Here is a 14,932-nt window from a genome sequence, read left to right as displayed (position 1 = left end):
ACACACACACACACCGAGTGTGTGGGGAACTCATGTGAGTTGACCAACATTCATCTGAGTTGAATCTTTTTTTTTTTTTTTTGTTTTTAAAGATACAACTTCAAATTTTAGAGAGACCTTTTTTGTGACCAGCTCGAGACCCACCTGTGTATTAATGATGCTGTTTAATCAGCACCTTCATCTCTCACACCTGTCAGGTGCACGGAGTCTCTTGGCATTGTCTTGAGAAAAAAGCCGCTTTGGGAGCAAAGTGTCTGTTTTTTTTTTAAATCACTGTAGTTGCGTTGCTTCTTGTTTCACCAGGATGCCAGTCAGACTGACCTGATTTACTGAAGGATGCAAACAGGATCTCACTTCCCACTTCTACACGTTTCAATCATTTAGTGCAGGGGTCTTCAATGTTTTCAGGCCAAGGACCCCCAAACTGATAGAGAGATGGAGCAGGGACCCCCGACTATATATATATATATATATATATATATATATATATATATTGTATAAAATTGTGTTTTATATTAAACTGGGCACTAGTGCCATGTATAAACAGACCTCTTTATTGTGCATCCAATACTACTAACTATTCAAATAATACACAGGTTCATTCATGTTTTTATTTTAAACATGTGCAAGGTACAGTGAGCAGGGAGGCCGTGCCACTGCCATTTATAAACACACCTCGTTAACTGATACCAATGCCAATATCGACATCGTCTGTCAATTGCATGATAATCATGCATACAAGCTATTCAAATTGCCGTTTTTATTAAACATAAATGTGGAAACGAAAATGAGTGATGGCCTATTAGTGCCACTGCCATGCATAAAGATACCTGTTATCTTTCATACAATACTTAACTATTAAAATAATGGACAGATTAAAAAAAAAAACTATTGTGAATGAGTGAAAAAAAAAAAAGGGAATAAATGGAGGAAAAAATATATATATATTTTTTTTAATTGTCTAATCAACCAAAACTTTCGCGGACCCCCTGCAGTACCTCCACGGACCCCCTAGGGGTCGCGGACCCCCTGTTGAAGACCTCTGATTTAGTGTGTTGATGAGGGTGTAAACATGTACAAGCTTTACAATTTGGAGGTTGAGTGTGCATTTGGGATCGGATAGTCGGATTTAGCAAGTTATTACTACAAAAGAGCCCGACCAACATTTCTTTCCACTGTTTAAGACGGCAGGTTCTGCAGGAAGAGTCAAACCAACCAAGCGATCAGCCCCTGCATTCCACACACGCCAGCATGTTGTCTCTACCTGCGTGTGAGGCACCTCTTTGTGTGTGTGTGTGTGTGCCGGGAGCTGCCTTCGGACACAAACACGAGCCTGTTCGCCCGGGTTGATAAACTGTCAGGTAAAGGTCTGTGTGGGGATGACAGGCTGTTGGTGGATGGGGTGGGGGGTGTGTGTGTGTGTGTGTGTATATATATCTGCTTTTGTGTGCGTCTCTCACCAGGTTCTCCTGGTTGCGTGCATTCACCCGGTTTTCCTCCCCTCTCATGTACTTCACCTCCTCCACTCCCTTCATCTTGTATTCATCTGAGGAGAGGGGGGTAGAGAGAGAGAGAGAGAGAGAGAGGCATGATTAAAGGAGGGAGAGAGAGGCAGGAGGGAAACAAACATGTATTTATCGGACATCCTCCAGAGAAGAAACACTGACCAGATTTCTCTCATTCATCCCGGTGAATATGATCGGAACGGCTAAAATGATTGAACCATGTCACATCGGCTTCACCGCATTATTTCAACATTACCAACGACTACACCATTGATTTTAGTTCTAATTTGTTCAAGGTAATCTGATAACTGCAACCGGACACAGTGTTTTAGAAAGTGGACATGACAGCTGAGGTTCAAGTAGGAGGAAACTAGTCATCTCCTTTCCATTTAAGCTGCAGCATCTCCTCTGAGGAAAGCGGGAACACACGTCCATGTGAAGTCAGAGAGGGGACAGAGGAGACAAAAAAACAGGGAACAGATAAGAGGGAGCGAGCTGGAGGGGATTAAAGATCAGTCGAACAGCTTCTAGGCTACATGGACAGCTTAGACAGTTAAGACAAGCTCACGTTAACACTTCCTCAAAACTGCACGGCATCGCGCCCCGCAATATGCAGCCCAAATCCCCGCCAGAGGTAAAATCAGGGCAATGCCCCTGAATGTACGGAACTTCCTCACTGAGGTTTCAACACTCCGTTTGAATCCCAGAGAATCAAAAATAGATGTACAACAACCACAAGTTCATCACATCAATCTGCCCAGATGTTATAATCAACATTCCCCTGTTCCCGCTCTTCAGTTGGGAGAATTTGCTGCTCCCCTCCGACTTGTGCGATTGTAAACGGAATATCTTTCGGACTGTTGTTCATAGAAGTCGAGCAAACTGTAAGACGTCATCTTGAGCGTCAGGAACATGTGATTTACTATCAATAGACTAAATAAATAATGAGAACATGATTCATCAATATTACCATTCTCAACATCACAGCCTCATTCACTCATTCACTATTGTCTAGTACATACTGTAATTTATACTTTTTAGTTTACTCGATAATCAGCATTAATAATTGTATGAATATCCTCATCAGTTTATATAATGCATTCTACAGTAAATAGGGACTGAAGCCTTTTTGTTTGAGCACTAACTGCATTAAGGCACAAAAAATGAGATGAAAGACACAAAACAAACCTTTTACCAGACAATAAACAATAATATCACGTTAAATGAGGGCGAAACATCCAAATATATTTGAACAAACACATCGATATCAACATTTTGACGATATTGAGAGAGAGAGACGATGAGATTTTGTGTAAATAATCATCAGTAATGTGGATTTAAAAAGGCAAACAGTCTCGTATGTTCAGAAACACTTCACTGTAATGTGGCTTTTATAACCAGGAGAAGACAACACTTATGCCATATACTGATATCCCAAATCTAAGATGATATCTAGCCTCATATCACGATATATCGATATAATATGGATATTTTGCCCGGCCCTACGATGGATCCGACAGTGATGCAACATGATATGACATTTGAAACTCGACATACAACACCTTTACTGAAGACCAAAGCCCACCTAACCTTGAGCGGAGCTATTCAAGCACACTGGCATTTCTGCTGACTACCTGGTTGTTTGACATTTTACTGATAAAGCAGCCGAGACTCTGTTACACACACACACACACACACACACACACACACCTCGGCCTTATCTGTTGCACACTTTGTATTTTGCCCTCCCTCTATCAGCTGTATGTCTGTTTATCCGTGTGTCTGTCTGTGCTACTTTGAACCCAGCTGACAGGTTCAACCCTGCTTCTGCTCCGTTTCTCACAATCCACCCACGGCACCTGGATCACCTGTGTGCACAATCGCCTGCGTTTCTACATCCGACATGTGCGTCACTGTGGAGCAAAAACACGACCTGCGTTTGTCAGATAAACGCTGCCGACGAGAAATCATTTCAAAAAGGGAGAGAAAGAGAAAGAGAAAGAAGGGGGGAAAAGCTGTGCAGATTTGAGAGAAAGAGAAGGAGAAGGAGAGATGAGCGGGGGGGAGGAACAAACGGTGACTACTTTTCTTCTGTTCTGTTTGTAACAGGAATGTAAACGAGTCGGCTCCTGTCTGAACATGCTGACACACACGCACGCACACAAACGGTTTTATAACACTACACAGGATCACCGAGCTAAGATCTGCTCTGTAAACATGCAGCGCGTACGGCAGCTGCAGAAGGAAACAGAATTAAGGGCCATTTCCTCTGCTCTCGTGCACATCACAGGAGCAAGCCACACAGATTTCAAGCCACATAATCCGCACCTTTAAGGTGGATACAGATGAACGGGGAAGGGGTAAAATCAACTTCGTAAATAAATCTAAATGGACGTTTTCAAGCAAGTGAATTGAGGAAAAAATGTCATTTTATAATTTGGGTGAGCTGCAGCCCGACGGGTGAAACTGTCTGAATGTTGCTGGATAGTCACTGAGCTTAATGTGCCGGGTATACGTAGATCAAAGTGACCCAGCTTACGCCAATCAAGACTCATCACATCACAGACTTTGCTTCAGTTCAGATAGGAGCAAAAACTGGTCGTGTGTGTGTGCGCGTGTGTGTGTGTGTGCGCGGCAGTCATCGTCACAAGAAACGACAAGGGTGTTTCGTCACGCCGATGCCGGGCCGGGCTCGCTTGGGGATGGAAAGGGGAGGGGAACCGTCAGAGAGGGGAAGATGAAAGGCGAGGACTATTTTTGAGAGGCGGTGATTTTGTGATGTGGCCATCTTTCTCATCTCTGATTAGAAACCGCGCACTCTGCGCTGACCTTAAGGTACAAACACTTGCGTGTGCACGAGGGCGTGCGTGCGTGCACACACACACACACGTTTGTCCTTTTCGTGCAAGTGTCGCGTTTTGTATGGGTGTGACTCATTTAAATAGCTGCGTTGGGAGCGCGTGTGTGTATTTCTGTGCGTGTCTTTGTGTCTGCTCTAACAGCTCTAGTGGCGATGTCACTCTGCCCTTCCCGCTGTGTGTCCTCCCTCTTAGCCACTCTGGCTCCAGGCCACCACCGGACTGGCCATGACATTTACACCTGAACATAAAGTCTTGTCTGTAACACACACACACACACAAATCAAACCCATCATACAAGGAGGAATCAATTTAGAAAGAGATATAAAAAATACCGTGCATAATATTCTCCAGAGAAATGAATGCCACCGCTTTTGCTGGCAGGAATAAAAAGAGAAGAGAAGCACGAACAGAATATTTGCAAAAGTCTGTTCTGATTTGTAAGCAAATAGGAAAACACTCAAATGAAATTTGCTACACAATTAAATAATCAGATTATATGAGAATCTGACTTCTGGTTCCATCTGTCACAACATTTACACATCTTTCACCAGCAGATTCCTTTTTCTAGCCATAATGTAAAAAAAGTATACATCGTGTTTCCTGTATGAACACACTTCATGCAGCAGCACTTTCTCATTACTAACGCGGCTGAACTCAGTGAATTGCTGTATTTTGTATGCTTTAGTAGACTACTTTTAGATGGACTGGTTTCCTGATGCATCAGGCGGATATAGTGTCACATGATGATGCTCTAAAATACTGAAAGCAATTTGAGAGAACCGAAAATAATTGCCATGTCTGGAATCAGTCAAATCTAATGCCAGAAGAAAGACTGGATTGTGCAAACATTTGCTGGAAATTAAAATGTCTTAAAAATAGACTGAGACTCATCCTGCAGAGATTTTGATTGCGTTTGTAAACCTCAACGAGACGCAGACCTATCAGGTGTTCCGGGAACACTAATCACAAATTAAACAAATACGCTGAAAAGGGATCAGACACAGTTTCACCTGATAATGTGAACAATTCCTATAAGGCAGAAGTAGATCTACTTCCTATTCTAGGTTCACCATAAATCAAATAAAGATATAAACATGTTTATGCACTGCACATAAAGATGTGTTTACTCACATTTAAATTAAGAATGCATATGCAATGTACTGTATATGTACAGTAGCTGTGTGTACATGTGTGTGTATGTATTGGTATAAATATCTAGGATTGTTTTCAGTCCTCTCCTTTGACTGAATCTGCTGCATGTTTGTTCTTAATCTAACTCACAGTATCTGGTGCAATACATCTGACCTTTATTCAACGAGGGTTAACTCACTGGGCACGAAGGTTCTTTTCCAGGAACGCCCTGATCCACAATCACACCTGGAAGTTTCCCAATACAACCAGAGTAAACCACTAAGTGGCTCCGCCGGAGCAGCCTTATGTTAAAGAGGGCTTCGGCAGTGACATTGAGGGAAGGACACGTGCCGCTCTTTCACCTTCCGCTGCCTTTGAACCGGCGGTCACCGGCGTGCTTCTCTCTTTCTGCGTATGCGGCCCTAAAGAGGAATTGTACACTGTACACAGAAACCGTGTTTGTTGTGAGTTTGTTTTTGTGCTGTCTAAAGAGCAAGAGGAGAGGATTCTCTGAAATGATTCAAGGATGTAGCTGCTGTCTTTGAATGCGTTATGTGATAATATTTCCAGGGACTGGGCGCTCACTTAGCGGTTTAATGAAGAAAGCTCGGTGTGATTGAAGTGACAGCATTTCTTTGAGGCACGACTAAAAACAATCAGCTTTGAGCGATCCCGTTATTATTCCCCTCGAGTACAAACACACCATTGGTTCTGTCGCAGCTGTTTCGGACTGAATCAGCCAGACACAAACGTTTCAGAGGGACAGTAGCATCAGGAGAACAGAGCCTCAAACCGCTCAGCTGCTCCACCGCCTCAAAACAACACAAGCTCTTAAAGAAACAGGGCAATCTGCACGCCACCATGCACTATACATGTCAGCGTGCCACTTTCGCAATCACATACACGCGCAGTCCCACATACGCTATCCGCACTGTAATCTCTCCTCCTCGACTGTGATTATCGTAGACATCAATAGCACGATGTTGTGGAGGGTGTTGCTGTTTTCTCTTGGCGTCCTTCACTGTTTGTGTAATGGAGCTCAGTCTTTTCCGGTTATTGTGCGAGAGAGGGGGGGGGGGGGGGGGGGGGCTAGTGGCCGGAGTTTGACAGACCAGGCAGTCAGAATATCTGGGACACACACACACACACACACACACACACAAATGCACAAATACACACACGGACAGACTGACTGGCAGACAATCTGTTGGAGGCGGATCAGTGTGAGTAAGAAGAGGGCTCACCGCCTCACTTAATACACCGTAGTCTACAGGGGGTAGATTTTTGTGTGTGTGTGTGTGTGTGTGTGTGTGTGTGTGTGTGTGTGTGGGCGGCAGGCTGACTGACCAAAACCGACCAATCTTTTCTGCCTCGATCATGAGAAGTACACCGGACGCAGTGAAGCAGTTCTGCCGGGGTTGTAAAGGGCAGCGAGTTTAGTAGGAAAGAATGACTACACGATGCGTGACGGTGACTGAAATACTGCAGAGGAAGAGGAGGTAGAATTTAGGGGGATAAGAAACAAAGATAAGACTGGATGAAGATGAGATGAAGAAAAAAGGGGGGTGAAGAAAGGGTGTTATTGGGTTTGGGATAATCCACACTATTCAGGTCACTTCTGTTTTCCACCTTCAACACACAAACACACGCAGACAAGCTCAAACAGTAGTCTGGCACAGCCACTGCCACTCTAGATTCCCTTTAACCAACTGACAGTGACACTGGGGGATAGGATGGGAGGAAGAGGGAGGAAAGAGGAGAGGTGAAAGGACAAAAGGCTCTGACCCAATGTTGTGCCAGAAGAAGAGAGGAAAAGATTCAGGGAGAGAAGAAGAAACACTGGGGGATGAAGGCAGGAAGAGAGGGGGGGGGGGGGGGGGGCGAGCAGAGACCCAAAATAGAGAGACGGAGAGAAAGAGGAAGGGAAGAACGAGGCCTTGAGCAGTGGGAGGGAAGAGGCGATCTGACCGAGACAGAGAAGGTTTAAGAGAGAGAAAAAGAGAAGAGCAGCAGAGTCTATGCACGTCACTCTCCCTTCCTCTCTCAAGGAAAAAAAAAGCGCTTCACTCCAACCCATATCTCCCTCCCATCTCTCCCTCCCATCTCTCCCTCCCATCTCTCCCGCCTCGTTCTGTTTGCTCCTTTAAAGACGAGGAGGGGAAGCAAGACTCAAGGGGGGAAGGGGGGGGCGGATGAGGGGAGATGATAGAAGGGACGAGATAGAAGAGAGTCAAAGAGAGGTCGCCGGGAGAGGGTGAGAGGCTGAGGAGGAGGAGGGAGGGAGGGAGAAGGGTCAGAGGGGGATGACGGACAGAGAGGACCTCCTGCAGATCGTCATCTGCCACGTCCATCCGTCCATCCGCAGCAGAGTGTTGCTCCTAATTCTTAATCGCTGTTAATCTCCCCACCGGCCCATCATCGCTCTCCGTCTCTGGCTTTCACTTTCACTTCTGGCCCTCATTGCACAACAGCCTGAGAGCTATTATTAGAGCAGCCACTGACGATCATATTCGTTACAGATTAATCTGTCGATTATCTTTTTCAATTAATCAATTCTATAAAGTTACGTAATGTTTGGGCAATTTCCCAGAAGTTTGTCGAAAAGTGAAAAGTGAAATATTCAGTGTAAAATGATGAAACTAGAGAATGTTTAGCATTTTTGCTTGAGATCTGGTGACTCAAGTATCCAAGTTTTGCCAGCGTGTTTGCATGTCTGTTTGTGAGTCCAACAGTATTTTTGAAAAATCATCCAAGTGACACACAGGACTGGGTTTCCCTCCAAGTCCCCCAAAATGATCATTATGAACTTCATCAACAAACATGGCTATCGTTAGCACTCACAGCAGTCCGGTGACGCACAATGAGTGCACGGGTAATACGTGCAGGTAGCCTTTCAAATCAATACATTCAGTCTGAATGAAACCATTGGACGGGCTTATTACAGCGCTGCAACAACCACAGATACCTTATTTTTTCTTCGTCAGTGCATTTGTTTTATTGATCGCTGTCGGGATGTAAAAATGTAACAAAAGGTGTTTTTGAAGAAGATTACCAACCCTAGCCTTACGATAAATCTGAACAGTTGCCGTCCTCACAATCATCTTGACTCTCTGCCTCTTAGTTGGAAACCGCTGGTACAATCAATCAATCGATTCATCCCTAATGGAAACTCTCATAAGGGTTTACTCCACTCTCTCCTCTCCTCTCCTCTCCTCTCCTCTCCTCTCCTCTCGCTTTCCCTCTCCAGTTCCAAACACTGAAGTATTAAGAGCGTCCAGAAACCGAGCACACAGTTAACGCTGCTGACCAACTTCACCTCTCGCACACAAACTATCAACATAGATAACGACAATAAAGCTGCAGTGTTGACAGTTATTGTCTGAAATGGAGAACTGAACACTCTGCGAGAAGACTATGAGCTGTAATGAAGAGAATATAGCGTGAGGGCAGACGGGGCAACGCTGAGCAATTAACCGAGTGAAATGGAGCTGTGAAGCTTTTATTGACATCCCTCTCTCCGTGTGCGTGTGTGTGTGTGTGTGTTTGTGTGTGTGTGTGTGTACTGACCGGTGAAGAGGTCTCCGTTGCTGTAGGCCTTGCCGCGTCCCTCCTCATCGTTGGGCACGGCCGACACCTGCTTGGCCGAGGTGCAGCCCATGGCCTCACACTCTGAAGCCTCTCCTCATCTCACTCTCACCTGGACAAGGACGGAGACAAACATCCTGAAGTGAACAACACTGACTGCTTTGTTTTTACAATGTACTTCATAGACATCAAAAGCTGTTTGTTCAGCTATGGCGGGCTGTCACTCAACTAGCCTCTTCCTCTTCTTCTTCTTTTTTTTTTCAAACAACCTGGGCCCATCACTGTAAAACACTTCATACGGTGTTTTCTTCCAGCATTGCAACAGCTTTTGAGATTGGCTCTGCAAATCAACACCTGAGAGCAGGGTGCTTTACAATGAACCGCTCATTTATTTACAAAAATACATTAAGCTACGTGCTGGCCGTCCCGCAGACCTCGAGCCAGGAAAAAACATTTCATTCACAGACGTGTCTTTTTCACACCTGGTGTTCAGAGACACACACGTAGGTTGAGTCATAATATAATCGGGGGGAAAAGCATGATGCAGATTATTGCTGCTAAATATAGCCACAGCCATTATCTGTGGAGCGGGTGAATAAACAAGACAACCTGGTTTGAAGTAGGGCTGCAAAGCAATTAGCATTTCGATTATATTCATATTTTGCTTTACACAAAGCCATTGATGATTTGTTTTTTCATTCATAAATGAATTGTTGTTTAATTTCAAAGCAAAAGGAATCATTCCCATCACAAGACGACAGAGCAACAAAACAAGCAGAACCGTTCCATTACGCCTGAAGACAGTTGAAAAGGGATTCAATACACAATAAGCAAAAGCCTGAAAGTATTTTGTATTTTTTTTATGTGATGAACTACTCCAAGAGGTTATAAATTGATTTCCTTTGCTGCTTGGCGGGAGCCAAATAATAACATTATATCATCACCTTATAAAGTGGATATGGCGAATGTGTAGGCAGACCGTTGACTATTTCGACATCCAGCCAGACACGGAGCAACATTAGCTCCAATATTCACTCTCTTTACAGCTCTGTTTTGATCTCCATCAACTCCTGAGGGAAATATCCGTCTCATTAAGCTGCTAAATACTTCATTATGTTCACCTGCTATAGTCTCTAACTTTGTCTGTCTGCCGCGTGGTGCTGGGGAGGTAGTGTACAGCGGGTTTAGAACAGCTTGCTTCGCTTAAAATAGCTGCCTGCTGTGGCTGGAGATGAGGGAGTCGAGAACGAACCAAAGAAAGTTCAGAAAAACCAAAACAATGAGCTAAAAGATGCTAAACTGCTCCATATAGCGAGAGAGAGGGAATTACAGCACTACAAGCAACACCCGTTGTCCTTTCATATGACAATTAGTCATTTGATCCATTGCAGCAATAAAAACATTGATCACTGCAGCTTTCACATGACAAGTAAATTACTGAAACTGCTAATAATCTCAACATTATTTCTAAAGTGATAAAAGTTGAAGCGTCCTTCAACCAAACAGCTCCCACTTATCATCATGAGCTAGGGCTTGACAGTAAGGGTTGTCAGGTCGCCATTAGCAAGCATTTAGAGCAATTGCTCAACCAAAACGTCCCTCATGATATGTAAATATTCTCTTTTTGAGACAACGGCGAAGCAAATTAAGTTGTTTGACCGTGCGGTATAAAAGGTCGACTAAACCGTCCACATCACAAACCAATGTGCAAATTGATTCAACTGAAAAAGAACCAGATGAACGTGTCGTATGATTGCATATCGTATGACTCAAAATATACGGGGAATAAAAGTGGCAACCATATTTTCAGTTTCGGCAACCAAGAGCCGATGCCTGGTTAGCGATGAGCCCTGTGAGCACTTCATTGCTGTTCAGAAAAGAGGAAAGCAAAGCCCTCCCAGCCAGCAGGACAGCTGACACGAAGCTGGGGACGTCACTGTCAATCACACACACCGTCAGACACATTACACTATAGATAGTCGTCATGTCACTCACGCATGCCATATGCTGTCATTGACAGAGCACGTCTGACTGCTGCCAGTTGCACACACACACACACACACACACACACACACACACACACATATATAGAGGAAGCCAATGATTACCCATCGCTAAAATGAAATCTGCAGCTCCGGTACATCAGTGAGAGGAGGAGAGAGAGAGCTGAGGGGGCTGGAGAGGCAGAAAAGACAAAGACAGAAGAAGGAGGGTTGAGATGAAGGGGGACATGGGTGAAGGAAAAGATGGAAAAATAGGTGGGAGAGAAAGAGGCCAGAGAGAAAGACGGGCACAGAGCTACAGAAGAGCGCCGCCTGCACCTCCTCTCCCTCCTTCAGCGATCCTCAGAGCGTTTGAAGTTGACAGGAGGCCGCCGGTGTTTACTCCCGAGTTCAGGCTGCAGCCGACCGACCGCCGTCACTCTGGATACGACACGCAGGTGTGTTAAAGGATAGTTCCAGTGCAGCAAAAACATGGGTATTCTTATCATAGTTCTGCCCGCCATTGTTTCCCTGTCAGACTTCACTACCTTCCCAGATGAGTCACATTTTATAGGACACTCAAACTTCTATTTGAACGGGTGAAAATAATTAAATATTTAATCTGTGATGACTTGTCCAAATCAAAAAATCCACAGCGTAAGAGTGCAGCAGGTTCTGCCTCATACTCGTGATCTATTGCACGCTCTGCTGTCCCATCAATAACCAAAACTAAACAGTTTTTTTGAGGCCAATACGGCAGTCAATACTTGAGATTATTAAAAGTCTGATACCTGATATATCTGTCCACATACATTTTTTCACAGAAACACACAAAACGTTTTTATAAGGATTCCTTCAATTCATTTTCTGAGAGAATTTTGACCATGAATTCAATACTGAGAATGACATTTCATATGAAAAATGTATTTGTCCTTGATTTCTGGTAGACAAACTATAATTAAGACGCTGTTATAAATGACCTCAAATATATATTTGACATTTCAGCAAAGCAAGCTCTTGTTACTTACTTGTGTGTTGGTCTCGCTCCAGTTATTTAAGTAAACTAGGCAATCATGCTCTCATTGTTATCACAAATATGAAGTAACAGACAAACCGAACAGACAATCGTGACACCAAACCAACTGAGAAGTAAAGTGCAGGCAGGACGCAGTTTGGGATCGACATCACGGACGGAGAAATAATAATGAATGAAAGTAAGACTAGTTTGTTTCCTTTTCAAAATGCAACTGCCTTACAACAACAAATCTGAAGTCAGAGGTACGTGAATGAAAGGAAACCCCTTCAAAGCGCAGTTTAGGATTTAGTTATGTGGGTTGCGAACAAATTACGTTAAATTTAAATTAGATTTTTTTTATTTTTAATTGGCAGCACTATGGTGAGTACAATGTGTGTGTGTGTGTGTGTGTTCAGTAGAAGATGAGGTCATTTGTATGTGAATCTCTTTCTCAACCTTCCAGGTAAGAGGACATTCATCTCTGGAGCCTGAGCAGAGCTTACACATAAATGCCTCAAAAGGTCCCGCAGGTGAGAGGAGGCTTTAGCCCGGGAGAGCGAATCAAGACCCTCACTCACACACACACACACACACACACACAAGCTCTGGTGTGTGGTGTCACCTGAGGCCTGAGCGCGTGTCCTGGTCTAGAGAGCAGCTTATCAGGCTGTTCCAGGCAGCCTGGGAAACCTCTTACTACGACTACTGCTCTGGCACAACTCAACTATGGCACACACACACACACACACACACACACACACACACACACACACACACACACACACACACGGGAGGTCTTAGTGCAGTCCGGGGCACGTAGTCGCAAAGAGACACTGGCGACAAAGTTTCAATAACAATCTCAGGGGAGGCACAAGCAGCCACTGAAAGAGAGAAGACTTTCTCTCAACTCCGGGCTATTAGTGTAGAACTGAAGTGAATATTAGATTAGCAACGCACAGAGACTCCCTTCTGAAAGCACTGAAGGAAGTGCACCGAGAAATCTGAGCATCCTTGATAGATTTTCAAGTTTCAAAGGGGTCTCCAGTGAGTGGGAAGCATCCGTTTAAAGGGCTTTGATTTGTGTGTATTGAAACATCAAATTGTGAGTAGGAGCAGGCTAAAAATAGACCCAGCAGTCCCAGAGCCATTGTTGTGTGCAGGGATAATGCTAGGCTGTGTGAATATGTAAGCCAAGCTGCTATTACTTGGGTTATAAACATGAGCTACAGCTAGTAGGGCGACTATTACAAAGCCAACTACAGCTATAAATAAATAGCTGTGGCCTGTAATGAGGCCGATGACAGAGGGATGCTTCAACGACACACAAATCACTCTCGGGTTGAAATTCAAGGGAGACACTCGGGAACAGCTTCTTTTGTTACTGATTTTGACACTCTTAAATTGTCCATTGAGAATTTTTTTGGATGCTTGGCTTGATGAAAGACACTATGTAGTCATTCAAAGTAAAGAAATTTCAAGACCACCCAATCATTGTTCTGATTTTGTTGTGTCAAATGCACATTTCTTGTCCTAAAGCAATTATTCCCCATCCTCGAGGGTGACGGAATGATTACCAGAGTAGGAAAATTTATTTTCACTCCACAAACTTGTGTTTATCTTTCCGACTTTTGTCAGATTTGGCTTGCTGTATTATCAAATAGAGTCTGCTTCATCAATCCTCTGAAACTTCTTCAAATGAAACAGTCAGTGAGAGGAAAATTACTTTTTGATTGAACTCTTCACAATATGCTCCAAATAGACACTTTGTATCAAGGGATCACACGCATGGAGAAGGCCGGGAACCACTGCAACTAAAGGAAAACTAGAAGTTTAGAAATATAGGACTCTTTTGCATCTCTTACAACGAGATCAATGCGTCCACTTTGAGCATTGGCGGAGTCGGTACTGAGCTCTTCCCAATGAGCCGCTCACTGCCACATGCGAGACCACAGCGGGGCGTTGCACAGTGTTGATTTAACCCACAGGACGGCTGAGCTGTGCTGCTCTCAGGCTCGCCTACTCCTGTAGATGCTGAAGTGTGTCAATGGGACAAGCTCAGTCTGGTGAGTCAGCCAAGACCCTCACACTAACCAACCATCTCTCGCTCCTGCTGTCACACACACACACACACAAGCTGAGCCAACATGATCTGATAAACATCACATCGTCTGAAGGGGATAATAGTTCTTAATACCAACTGGCACACAACCACCTCAGGATCCACGCAACTCGCTCCAGATGCTTAACATTCATCACGGGCCATATACTCGCCAAAGCAAAGCAGTAGCCTAATTTAGAGATATAAATAATGCCATGATGTCAGCTGGGCTACTCTGTTGAAGGCATGTTAAGGCCAAAAGGGGACGACACGTGGCAAATGACCAAGCCCTTAAAGTGAGTACGATTTGGCAAACACACAGGCTTGCCCATGCTTGCATACCGTGAGGTGGGTGTTGACCTATTCACAGTCGTGTGAATAAGCCTTCTCTACAAGCCAGTTTGTCAAAGGGGGAACTCAGAAGGACTGTCTGTGTGGGGGGAGGGGGGGGGGGGGGGGGGGGAGACAGTATACACGCTTGCATAAACACAAACCATGCACACAGGCTGGGCAGTGTGCAGCGCTGAAGGTTTCTCAAACACAGGGTTGTGCCAGAGGCAGAGCGCGCGACCACAGAGCCTGAAAAACTGTCTGGCCGAAAAAGCAAAAGAGAGAAAAGTACCAGACGAACGTAACAGGTTATCTTTTTTCTTTTCTTTTTTTTTTTTATGGATCTGATTGCCTTGTGGGTTAATCAGCTCCCACAAGTAAGCAGGAGTGACTGGCTGTGATTCAGCTTCCTGGTAAGACGGGAC

The 14,932-nt window shown here is 44.4% G+C and overlaps 1 protein-coding gene across 1 annotated transcript in view; it reads right to left on the bottom strand.

The window, feature by feature from the left end:
- Window positions 1–14,932, bottom strand: part of LOC142946441 (uncharacterized protein C1orf21 homolog) — a 29,181-nt gene that overhangs the window by 6,454 nt on the left and 7,795 nt on the right. Inside the window, exons 2-3 of the mRNA XM_076087716.1 lie at window positions 9,065–9,194; window positions 1,461–1,546 (exon numbers count right to left, since the gene is read on the bottom strand). Of these exons, the coding sequence (XP_075943831.1) occupies window positions 1,461–1,546; window positions 9,065–9,155 (177 nt within the window). The 5' untranslated portion in view covers window positions 9,156–9,194. The remainder of the gene's footprint in view (window positions 1–1,460; window positions 1,547–9,064; window positions 9,195–14,932) is intronic.

Source organism: Anarhichas minor, unplaced genomic scaffold (genome assembly GCF_050575085.1).
Source record: "Anarhichas minor isolate MPS153535 unplaced genomic scaffold, ASM5057508v1 ptg000010l, whole genome shotgun sequence".
Lineage (NCBI taxonomy): Eukaryota > Metazoa > Chordata > Actinopteri > Perciformes > Anarhichadidae > Anarhichas > Anarhichas minor.
This window is presented reverse-complemented; position numbering and strand designations above follow the sequence as displayed.